General features: G+C 32.8%; 1 protein-coding gene across 1 annotated transcript in view; it reads right to left on the bottom strand.

The window, feature by feature from the left end:
* The window catches only part of vwa8 (von Willebrand factor A domain containing 8), a 135,757-nt gene that overhangs the window by 96,017 nt on the left and 25,989 nt on the right, over nucleotides 1-13,751 (bottom strand). Inside the window, exons 13-14 of the mRNA XM_073845801.1 lie at nucleotides 11,570-11,730; nucleotides 9,660-9,773 (exon numbers count right to left, since the gene is read on the bottom strand). Of these exons, the coding sequence (XP_073701902.1) occupies nucleotides 9,660-9,773; nucleotides 11,570-11,730 (275 nt within the window). The remainder of the gene's footprint in view (nucleotides 1-9,659; nucleotides 9,774-11,569; nucleotides 11,731-13,751) is intronic.

Genomic DNA, 13,751 nt, shown 5'->3' with positions numbered 1-13,751 from the left:
GAAAAAAAAAAGCTTACAGCATGAGTTGTGACTGTCATGTAAGCCTGATGGGATGAAAAATTCCTCTCTAAGTGATTTTAAAACGTAAGACAGTACCCAGATTTGAAGACTACAATAAGATTTCACTTCTACTGTTAATGAAATGTTGGTAGGCTACTATGAGATGGATAGCCTAATTGTTAGATTTCAGACGGCTACCTGTTATTTTTATGGTATGTCAAAAAGTGTATATTTTTAAATGTGAGTGTTGGTACATTTATTCAAAACAAAAATAAAATTTCTGAAAAATAATTTTTTTTTATTTGGTTTTCAAAAGGCCTTCTTCCAAAAGGTACATCTTGAAAAAAAGGGGGTCTTATAATCAGGGTTGTCATATATTCGGCTGAATATGGTTAATATATCTTACCTTTCAAACTTTAAGCTTTTACAACTGCTTCAGACTTTCAGACAAGGCTTTTTCAAGCAAACTTCAAAGTTTGTTCGCAGATTTTACTCATCGTAGTTTATTTCTCTGATGCAACGCTGAATTTTCAGCATCATTACTCCAGTCTTTAGTTCAACAAGATCATTCAGAAATCATTCTAATATGCTGATTTGCTGCGCAAGAAACATTTCTGATTACTATCAATGTTGAAAATTGCTTTCATACCAATGTAAAATCCTGGTTGTGGAGCAAAACCAGTTGAAAACCACTTGTTGTCAACAATCTGCACAGGCGAGAGATCATGTTTTGTGAAAATTGTTCAAGTAAATCACATTATACTGTGTTGATTACTTGATATGTTGATATATTTTTAAATCAACAAAATATATTGTGCAAACAACTCTATAAAAACATTAACATTAACAATACATTGAATATATATATATATTAGGGCTGTCAATCGATTAATTTTTTTTAATCGCGATTAATCGCATGGTTGTCTTGAGTTAACTCGCGATTAATCGCACATTTTTATCTGTTCTAAATGTACCTTAAATTAACACCTTTTAACGTTTTTAATACTCTAATCAACATTGGCATGGACAAATATGGTTGCTTTAAGCAAATATGTGTTTATTATCAGTGAAACCATACTTGACTAGACTAACTTGTTTCAAACGTAGATGTTTTTCAAATACTGTAACTTGTTCATGTCTATTAGACACATGAAAAAAAGAACATAGAAACACCAGGTTCCCATTACTGCTCTTTCTTTGCACTGAGCAATTTACTTACACAAGCCTGTTTACATTATTTGCAGGACAGGGCAGCTCACTTCTTCTGAACAGGCAAAATCTACATTTATTATTACATTTGTTTGCCTCTAGGTGCCCACATACTGTCATTTGATGCAGCCAAGTTCTCAACAAAACTGTTTCCATTGTATTGATTTAATATGTCTGTTATCAGACAACCAAAGTAATATGAAATAATAACTGAAAAAAATCCTGAATTATGATCATGATTCAATCACTGAAAAGAATCATTTACCGGCATCTGGACATAAGTCACTATTCCCTGCATTATTATCGTTGTTTTTAACTTCCTGTTAGAATGCCTTCAGGATCCTTTGACTTTTTAGGAGTTTAGCCATTTAAAGTTATGTGATCCCAAAAACCTGCTTCTTTTATGTTTTAATGTATTGTTTTGGTTATAATGTACTGATTGGAGAGCCTGGTCTCATGCAAATAATAATAATAATAATAATAATTCATTACATTTATATAGCGCTTTTCTAGACACTCAAAGCGCTTACAGTGTCAGGGGTATCTCCTCATCCACCACCAGTGTGCAGCATCCACCTGGATGATGCGACGGCAGCCATAGTGCGCCAGAACGCCCACCACACACCAGCTTACTGGTGGAGAGGAGACAGAGTGATGAAGCCAATCGGAATATGGGGATGATTCGGGGGCCATGATGGTCAGAGGCCAATGGGTAAATTTGGCCAGGATGCCGAGGTCACACCTCTACTCTTTTCGAAAGACATCCTGGGATTTTTAATGACCACAGAGAGTCAGGACCTCGGTTTAACGTCTCATCCGAAAGACGGTGCTTTTTGGCAGTATAGTGTCCCCGTCACTATACTGGGGTGCTAGGACCCACACAGACCACAGGGTGAGCACCCCCTGCTGGCCTCACTAGCACCTCTTCCAGCAGCAACCTAGTTTTCCCAGGAGGTCTCCCATCCAGGTACTGACCAGGCTCAGCCCTGCTTAGCTTCAGCACGACTTGCGCACTAGCACGACTTTCTGTTTCTATTTTGCGTGCTATTAACAAGCTGAAATTAACTTTGGCGTGCATATGATATGCAATTATGCATGTGTTTGACGTGCATTTAATACGCCGTTTTCGCGTGCATACTCGTATGTGGCTTTACGCATCAACCCCACAGCACCAATCCTAACGTAGCCCGACTCCGCTTGCATTCATTTAAATATGCCAGAAGTGCCGGTGTACGCAAAAGGATAAAATACAGAAGTACCTGCGTACCGGCCCACTTCAAGCACTGGAATGAACATAACATCAGTTTTAACTGAAAGCGCTGCTCCACTGCCGCTCACTGAACAGAGCAGACGCAGATATAAAGAGAGGGAGGTGCGCGCGCATTGGGAGACCTCACGCACGTTCAGCAAAACCGAAGAGCCTCAGAAACTATATTAGGTTTGTCCAATTATGTGTTTATGTATTGTTGCTAGACACTTTTCGCTAGGTTGGCAGCACTGTGTATCCATTTCTTTAACTATGGGCTAGGTAGTGGGTCAAACAGAAAATGCGCGCTGCGTTAATCGCGCGTTAATAAAATTAGTGCCGTTAAAATGAATTTGCGTTAACGCGCAATTAACGCGTTAATTTTGACAGCCCTAATATATATATATATATATATATATATATATATATAGCCTGAAATTATTCATACCCCTGGCAAATTCTGACTTAAAGTTACTATTCAATCAGCAAGTTTTTTTTTTTTTTTTTTTTTTTACCGGAAATGACACCGGCTTCTCCCCAAAGATAAGACGATGTACAAGAGGCTTCATTGTGGAAAAAATATTTCTCAGCTTCGATTTACATTTGAACAAAAAGTGGCATGTCCAAAATTATTCATACCCTTTGCAAACTGTCACAGTCTATGGGAAAATCCAAAGTTCTATACCATTCCAAATAGTCCAAGCTGTTCTAAAGCATCCTAATTACCCTGAGTCATTGGGAACAGCTGTTTTAATCAACTCAACAGGTGAAAAACAGAAGCTCTCTGCTGTTGGTGTGTGGACAGTCATGGAAAGTCAGGAAAGGGCTATAAGACCATATCTAAATGTTCTGAAGTTCCAGTGGCTACAGTGCAAAGTATTATTAAAAATACAAGACATTCTGCACTGTGATCTCAGAGGACGTGGCCGGAAGTCAAAAGTGTCACCTGTGCTGGCCAGGAGGATAGTGAGAGAGGTAAAAAAGAATCCAAGGATCACCACCAAGGCCATCCTGATGAATCTGGGCTCCGCTGGTGGCAACATCTCAAGGCAGACAGTCCAACGGACACTGCACACCGCTGGGTTCCACGGACGCAGACCAAGGAGGACACCACTTCTCCAAATAAAGCACACAAAAGCCCGCTCAAAAACCACTTGTTGTCAACAATTTGCACAGACGAGAGATCATGCTTTGTGAAAATTGTTCAAGTAATCAACATATTATACTGTCTTGTATGCAACAAGTCTGAAAAAGACAGAGAGAAACAGAGAGACAAACCCAGGTGCTAATAATAGTTGACTCTGTGAGACCACCTATATTCTGCTCCCAAGCACAGTGTTGACCTCAGGAGGTCAGAGACAGCAGCCCTGCCCACGCAGCCGAGCGAAGTGTGACTTTTAGAGGCGTCATTAATACGCCTGTACAGTAAGGAGTGTGTATGTGAGTGTGAGGCCGACAGGAACAGAGGCTCGCTAATTAAGAGCAGTGTTGGAACCAGATGAAGAGACCACAAGTGAAGTCTGAGACGTCGGCTGGAAACACAGGAAGAGGAAGTGGCTTTATTTCAACCTCAGACGCGCCACCACAAACATCCTTCCTACCCGTCTAGGTGGGGCTCCACCAGCAGGACACAAATATACATCCAACAGCACTGGTTTCTTCACCATGATGCTCACAGATTTGTCATTTCACCAATCAGGTGTTGAGATTAAGTGGTTAAATCTATTTCAAATAGACTATTTATTTTATTTCAGTTAATGTTTATTTCAAGTAACAAACATTCTTTACGGTTTTAGTTTCAGTTAACACTAATAACCCTGTTTCAGATTTCAGAACAGAACAGTAATAATCAATCAGACATAAGCTGTATTAAGAAAAGAAATCTTAGGAATAGTGGGAGATGATGAATCAGCCACTCCAAAGTTGATTGCTGATCCTTGCGGATGTCCAACACACAATAAGACACACTGATTGTCGTACTCGCTCTTATGCTATTTCAAACCTGTATGATTTTCTTTCTTCTGTGGAGCACAAAAGAAGAAATGTTGGTCACTTTTTTCAGTGATTGCAATGAATGGAGACTAAGGCTATTGAGTTTCAAAAAGAATGCAATTGCACTATAAATGTCTCATAAAAGGTACAGAACTCGTGTGCTATATTTAAAGTCTATAAATAATAATAATAATAATAATAATAATAATAATAATAATATTCATTATTATTTTTCTAAAATATACAAATTTGTTCAATAAATTACTAGTAAATAAATCTTTGTATTGTAAAATAAAAGGCGAGTATTTAATGCTACTACTACTACTACTAATAACAATATTAATAATAATAAAAAATAATAATAATCATCATCATTTTTTCTAAAATATGAAAATTTGATCAATAAATAAATTATTGGTAATGTCAGTTTTGTATTGTAAAATAAAAGATAAGTATTTAATACTACCACTATTAATAACAATAATAATATTATTATTAATAAAATATTAATAGTAATAATAAAGCTCTTTTTTAAATAGCCTATACAAATATGATCAATAAATAAATAATTAGTAATGACAATTTTGTATTTAATACTACTACTACTACTACTACCAATAATAATATGAATAATAATATAATAATAATAATAAATGAATAATAAATATAATTTTCCTAAAAAATAAATTGATCAATAAATAAATTATTGATAATGATACATTTGTATTGTAAAATAAAAGATAAGTATTTAATACTACTAATACTAATAACAACAACAATATTATTAATAATAATAAAACATTAATAATAATAATAATAATAATCATAATTTCTCTAAAATATTCACATTTGATCAGTAATTAAATTATTAGTAATGACACTTTTGTATTGTAAAAAAAGATTATTTACTACTACTACTAGTAGAAAAACTAATAATCATAAAATTGTACAATAAAAGATGAGTATTTAATCCTACTACTACTAAAAAAATATTATTGTTAATAATAATAATAATAATAATAAATATAATTATAATATTAATAATTATAATATTTTAATAATTTTATTTTACTAAATACAAATTGGATCAATAAATAAATTAGTAATAACACTTTTGTATTGTAAAATACAGCTAAGTATTTAATACTACTACTACTACTGCTACTAATAAAATATTAATAATAAAATACTAATACTAATTATTATTACTCTTTTACTAAATTATACAAATTTGAACAATAAATAAATTATTAGTAATGGCCATTTAGTATTGTAAAATAAAAGATGAGTATTTATTACTACTATTGGCACTACTACTAATTTTATTTTACAGAACAACAGTAACATCTTAATTCGCTTTAAAACATTAAATAAAGGCATTTTATTTTTGAGGAAAACCACAATGATACTTTAAAGCTTCTCTTTTGTTGACAACACATCACAATTTTAAAAAATTATTTTGTTTTGCACAGAAGAAAGTAAGTCACACAGGTATAGAACAGCATGAGGTGAGTACATTTTTCATTTTTGACTCCAACATCATGGAGTTCATTTAGTTTCAGATCTGAAAAAGTCGCTGGAATGCTAAAACAATACTGAACGCTGTAAACAAATTCAGCAGTCATACTCAGTGTTATACTATTACAAAAATAAAACTTGAACTATTAAAAGCTTTAGCTTATTAACTCTCCATTAAAAAAAAGATGATGCACCATAGCAACAAAATGTTGTGGCATATAGTTTCTCAACCACTTTTAAATGACACATCTGAAGTCAAGTAGGGACAGACCGAAATAAACAGCGAGTGTCATGGCGCTAACTGACAAAACCTATAAAATCAGCCCTCGGATTAAATTGAGCTGGACCGTGTGGTGGGCAGTTTCCTGTTATTGCGGTCTGTAGATGAAAGCAGCCATTGTCGAGGCCTGAAATGCATCTCATCGTAACTCAGTGTTTCTCACAGACTCGGACGCTCGGTCTAGACTCGCTGTCACGAGGCTTGTTGTCCTGAGATAGAGTCACTCTATAGAAATGATGGCACAGTAAGTTAATCAACACCTACTATGCGGCTTTAGTCATCAGATGCGCGTGAGGCTTCAAAATATTCACTATTCATTGAGCCTTCATGACTGCGGCCGCTTCAGGTCAAACGAGACAAAGAACCGTGACTTAATGAGTAATCTGAAAGCATATAATATCACCTTTATGGATCCGTTTGGCTAAAAGAGTACATTAACATAAATGCACAACTCATTTGACCAGTAGAGGTTTCCTCTTTAATAAAGTCATCCAAAATACATTGGATATGTCATAATCATCTGACTGCTGAGAGACAGTTCATAAAAAAGAAGGGCTGCTCTGAATGTGCTGAATTCTCACATCTCCCCCACGAACACATACAGGAGTTGATTAGCGTGAGATTCCCATTCTGTTCCATGATGGTGGCGCACTGCCGAGACGCAGCTACAGTTCCCACTTTGCAACTGCATTTGGCACAGGGACCAATGGATGGATGTAGCTCTCGTGAGAAATGAAAGGTGCTGGGATTTCTAAAGCACTAAGCAGAACACTGACCTCACGTAAGTACTTCATTTCGACGGCATGCCTCCCAAAAGCATTACCTCAGCTGGACATAAAAACGTTTATAAAATAACAAGAACCTAGGATCGTTCCTAAAACCATTATGTGCTTATTTAACTTAAATGGCTCTTTCGACTTGCTCTCACAGTCCAGAGACTTAGGGACAGTTCATATATTTAATCAATTATATGAATGCATTTTAATTAGCAAAACCATTAGAATAGATATTTTACATTATTCTAAATTATTCATACCCCTGGCAAATTCTCACTTAAAGTTTCAATCAGCATTTTTTTTTTTTTTGACCGGAAATGACACAGGCTTCTCCCCAAAGATAATAAGACGATGTACAAGAGGCATCATTGTGGAAAAAAAATATCAGCTTTTACTTACATTTGAACAAAAAATGGCATGTCCAAAATGATTCATACCCTTTGCAAACTGTCACAATCTACGGGAAAATCCAAAGTTCTATACCATTCCAAATAGTCCAAGCTGTTCTAAAGCATCCTAATTACCCTGATTCATTGGGAACAGCTGTTTTAATCAACTCAACAGGTGAAAAACAGAAGCTCTCTGCTGTTGGTTTGTGGACAGTCATGGCTAAGACAAAGGAGCTCACTGAGGACCTGCGGCTGTGCATTGTGGCTGCTCACTAGTCAGGAAAGGGCTATAAGACTTTATCTAAATGTTTTGAAGTTCCAGTGGCTACAGTGCAAAGTATTATTAAAAAATACAAGACGTTCCACACTGTGAAAAATCAGAAGCCAAAAGTGACACCTGTACTGGCCAGAAGGATAGTGAGAGAGGTAAAAAAAAAAAAAAAGAATCCAAGGATCACCACCAAGGCCATCCTGATGAATCTGGGTTCTGCTGGTGGCAATATCTCAAGACAGTCCAAAGGACACTGCACACCACTGGGTTCCACAGGCGCAGACCAAGGAGGACACCACTTCTCCGCTTAGCCTTTGCAAATGCTCATCTGGACAAAGAAGAAGACTTCTAGCCTTCTGTTTTATGGTCAGATGAAACAACAATTGAATTGTTTGGCCACAATGATGTAGCCTTCATTTGGCGTAAAAAAGGAGAAGCCTTCAACCCTAAGAACACCATCCATACTGTCAAACATGGTGGTCGGAACCTAATGTTTTTTTTTTTTTTATCCGGTGGACAAGGGAACCTAATCACAGTAAACTGCACCATGAAAAAGGAGCAATACATCAAAATTCTCAACAACAACATCAGGCAGTCTGCAGAGAAACTTGGCCTTGGGCACCAGTGGACATTTCAGCACAACAACGACCCAAAACACAGAGCAAAAGTGGTGAAGAAATGGTTAGCAGACAAAAACATTAACGTTTTGGCCCAGCCAGAGTCCTGACTTAAATCCAATTGAGAATCTGTGGATGGAGCTAAAGATCAGGCTGATGGCAAGGAGAACCTCCAACCTGAAAGAGTTGGTGCTCATCGCTAAAGATGAATGGGCAAAAATACCAGTGGAGACATGCAAAAAGCTGGTCAGCAATTATAGGAAGCGTTTGACTGCTGTAATAGCCAATAAAGGCTTTTCTACTGATTATTGAGAAGGGTATGAATAATTTTGGACATGCCACTTTTTGTTCAAATGTAAATAAAAGATGAGTAATATTTTTTTCCACAATGATGCCTCTTGTACATCGTCTTATTATATATATATATATATATATATATATATATATATATATATATATATATATATATAGAGAGAGAGAGAGAGAGAGAGAACTAAAATATATGTATTTAATAAAAAAAAAATGATTAAAGATGAGTATTTAATAGTACTACTACTAACAACAATAACTATGAATAATAATGTGCATAATAATAATAATAATAATAATAATAATATGAATATAACTAATAATAATTATTATTCATATTATTTTTATTACTATTATTATATAAACAATAAATAAATCTATATGTATATCTAAAATATACAAATTTGACCAATAATTAAATTGGTAATGACACTTTTGTATTGTAAAATACAATAATAACAACAATAATATTATTATTAATAAATAGCAATAATAATTCCTATAAATATAGTAATTTCAAAAGTAATAATGTGAATAATAATGTTCATTATTTTCTGAAATATACAAATTTGATCAATAAATTAGTACTTGTATTGTAAAATAAAAGATAATAATCATAATAACAATACTATTATTAATAATAATATAATAATAATAATAATAATAATAATAATAATAATAATAATAATAATAATACTTTTTCTAAAAATATACAAATAATAGAAATTTGATCAATAAATAAATTACTACTACTAAAAATAATAACTGAATTTGAGCATCATCATATGAAGAGATTGTCTCTCTTCAGATGACTTCAGAAAAACTGCTTGATTGATTTTTTTAATGGACATATGAAGTGCGTATAAACATTGAAGTACATTTTCAAGAATTCTCATTTTTGTCATTCTTTACAAAAACAAAAAAAAACATTATTTAAAATGACCCTGAAGACAACAGAATGTCATTTACACATCTGCACATTTTTAAACTGTAAGTTAGGGTACCACAGGTTAATTGAGGAGATTGATGTAATTGTCTGATCACAATATTACCTGTCTTGTAGCTCCTTGTCAGTGAGCTGTAGTTCGTCTTTTAGAGTCTGGTAACGGTCCCACCTCAGTAGTCGAGTCCCGTCGTACAGAGCCAGTTCTCGGTCGTGCAGCAACCTGAGATGGTAGACAGGCCAGATTAATCACCAAACAAATCTAGCACTACAGCAAGAGAGCGATGATCAGCAATCTGCTCCAAAGTGAAAAACACAAGCACAGAAATAGCAGTGCTGGGTTTTTCACACCAAGAGTGTATTCTCAGGAGGGAGAAAAAACTGTTAAAAGAACCAAAAATAAAAAGATAAAAAAATATTGTGCCAAAAATGTATTAAATAAACATTCATGAAGAGGTAGATAAAACAAAGTGTACTAACTAGACTTAATACAAGTTTCCAGTATAAACTAATTTGTTCATTATAAACATTTAAATTACTATTATTACTAAATTGTAATCATGAAGATTTGAATGAACAAAAATAATGGCAATAAAATTATATTATTATTATTATTATTATTATTATTATTATTATTATTATTATATTAATTTGTTGTCATTATTATTATCATTAGTATTAGTAGTAATAATAATTTATTTATTAATTATTATGAAAATTTCAATTACTACTAAATCATTATTGTTATTATTGTTATTAATTTGTTGTCGGGATTATTATAATTAGCAGCAGTAGTAGTAATAATAACAAATTTATGAATTAATTATTATGAAAATGTAAATTACTAATAAATTATTATTTTTGTCATTATTATTATCATCAGTATTATTCGTTTTATTAATATTAATTTATGGTCATTATTATTATCATCAATATGATTTGTATTATTAATATTAATTTGTTGTCAGTATTATCATAAGTATTATTATTATTAATATTAATTTGTTGTCATTATTATTATTATCATTAGTAGTAGTAATATTCATTTATTCATTCATTATTATGAAAATGTAAATTACTACTAAATTATTATTTTTATCATTATTATTATTATTATTATTATCATCATCATCAGTAGTAGTAGTAGTAGTAGTAATATTAATTTATTCCTTCATTAATATGAACATTTAAATTACTACTACTAATTATATTATTGTCATTAATTTGTTGTCATTATTATTATTAGTAACAGTAGTAATAATAATAAATAGAATAATAATAATTTATTATTATGAAAATGTAAATTTTATTTTTTAAATATATTTTTGTCATTATTATCATCATTAGTATTAGTATTATTAATATTAATTTGTTGTCATTATTATTATCATTAGTAGTAGTAGTAATATTAATTTATTCCTGCATTATTATGAACACTTAAATTACTACTACTACTAAATTATTATTGTTAATATTATTATTATACATTTGTTGTCATTATTATTATAATTAGTAGTAGTAGTAATAATTTATTAATATACTATTATGAACATTTAAATTATTAGTAAATTATTATTATTATTATTGATATGAACATTTAAAATGACTACTACTACCACTACTAATAATTCAAATGCTGATGATAACAATACATTATTATTATAATATAGTAACTTATTATGAACATTTAATTTATTATTAGAAGTAGCAGTAATTCATAGATATGAACATTTGAATTATTGTTATTACTACTATTATTACTCCTATTACTAATAATAACAATTTATTTTTATCATGAACATTTGAATTATTATTATTAGTAGTAGTAGTACAAATAATGAACATTCAAATTATAATAAATAATTATTAATATAAGATGAATTTTGATCATTAGTACTACTACTTCTACTACAGATTCTGATCATTCTAGATGGCATACGATGAAAATAAGTTGGCATCCCACTGGATTAGGAGTGTTATAGTCTAAGCACAGTAGGTGTAGTATAGATTGAGACTGACCTAGAAAGCACAGCCAGAGTGCCCAGGTTGACACGGTGGATGCCGTCCAACAGCACCAGCTTGCCCTCCTGAGCAGCAGTGACCAGCGGGGAGGCCCTCCAGGCCGTGTCTCCATTAGGCAGGGTGTACCTCTGCTGGAGGAGGTCCCGCGCTGTCATATCCTACAACACACACACAAACGAACAAAGCGAGGCACCGCCTGTCATTTAGTGTATCCTGTAGTGCGCTGACAGAGAGGCAGGGGTCAAAGAAGGACAGAGGTGTGTGAGGACAGGGTTTACCAGTGCATTGGTGATCAGTCATTCATACTGTATGGAACACAGTTTTTTTTTTTTCATTCAGCACAGATATATTACATTAATTGAAAGGTAAAGACATTTAAATCTTTTTAAAAAGATTTATATTTCAAATATTTTAAATAAACACAGATTGTTCTATTAATCAAAGAATCCTTAAGAAAAACACATTAAAAACATCAAAAACATTAAGCAACACTGTTTTGTTTGGGAAGCTTGTTTCCGCCACTGAATAAAAAATAAAAAAGGTAATTGCGATTTTTTATGTCACAATTCTGACTTTTTTTTTTCTTGCAATTTCGAGTTTACATCTTGCAATTCAGATTTTTTTTCTCAGATTTGTGACATATGAAGTCACAATTGCAAGTTATAAAGTCAGAATTGCAAATAGAAACTCAACTGCAGGATCACAATTCTGACTTTTTTTCTTGCAACTGCGAGTTTATATCACGCAATTCTGACTTTATTTCTCAGAATTGCAAGTTTATATCTCACAATTCTGAATATAAATACAAATATAAAGTCAGAATTGAGGGATATAAACTCACAATTGCTAGAAATAAAGTCAGAATTGCGAGATATATACTCACAATTCTGATTTTTTTTCTTGCAACTGCGAGTTTATATCACGCAATTCTGACTTTATTTCTCAGAACTGTGAGATATAAACTTATATTTGCTATATATAATGTCAGAATTTCGGAATTATAAACTCACCATTGCAAGAAATAAAGTCACAATTGCAAGTTATAAAGTCGGAATTGCCAAAAATATATTCTGGAATCACAATTCAGACTTATTGTTTGTATCTCACAATTGTGACTTTTTTCTCGCAATTGCGCGTTTATATCACGCAATTCTGACTTTATTTCTTAGAATATAAATATTTTGAATATAAATGTGACCCTGGACCACAAAACCAGTCATAAGGTAAAATTTTTACAAAACTGAGATGTATACAACATATGAAAGCTCAATAAATAAGCTTTCTATTGATGTATGGTTTGTTAGGATAGGACCATATTTGGCCGAGATACATCTATTTAAAAATCTGGAATCTGAGGGTGCAAAAAAAATCTAAATACTGAGAAAATCACCTTTAAAGTTGTCCAAATTAAGTTCTTAACAATGCATATTACTAATCAAAAATTACATTTTGATATATTTATAGTAGGAATTGTACAAAAAATCTTAATGGAACATGATCTTTACTTAATTTCCTAATGATTTTTGGCATAAAAGAAAAATCAATAATTTTGACCCATACTATGTATTTTTGGCTATTGCTACAAATATACCTCAGCGACTTAAGACTGGTTTTGTGGTCCAGGGTCACAAATATAAATATAAAGTCAGAATCGCAAGATATATACTCACAATTCAGACTTTTTTTTCCTTGCAATTCTGAATAAAAATTGCTAATTATTCCTGCGATGCAAAGCTGAACTTTCAGCATCATTACTCCAGTCTACAGTGTCACATGATTCTTCAGAAATCATTTTAATTTGCTGATTTGCTGATCAAGAAAGATTTCTTATTAGTATCAATGCTGAAAACTATGGAAGCCAGTTTCCGCCACTGAATAAAAAAATAAAATGTGTATTGCGACTTATCTCACAATTCGGACTTTTTAGCTTACAATTGCGTTCCATTAATGACATGCTCACACAAAGTTTAACGTGTGTTCACACGGGGCGTCAGCGTCAACGCTTTCCATCGACTTTGAATGGGTGACATCAAGCGTTGCCGAAAAGAATTGTGGATCCGTCGGCGGCGCTTCACTGGTGTTGCTCGCGGCAGAAGTTAAGAATTTTTCAACTTCTGCCGCGAGCAACGCCAGTGAAGCGCCGCCGACGGAAGCGTCAGCCAATCAGGATCGCTCTATG

The sequence above is a fragment of the Garra rufa genome, chromosome 8 (genome assembly GCF_049309525.1).
Source record: "Garra rufa chromosome 8, GarRuf1.0, whole genome shotgun sequence".
Lineage (NCBI taxonomy): Eukaryota > Metazoa > Chordata > Actinopteri > Cypriniformes > Cyprinidae > Garra > Garra rufa.
This window is presented reverse-complemented; position numbering and strand designations above follow the sequence as displayed.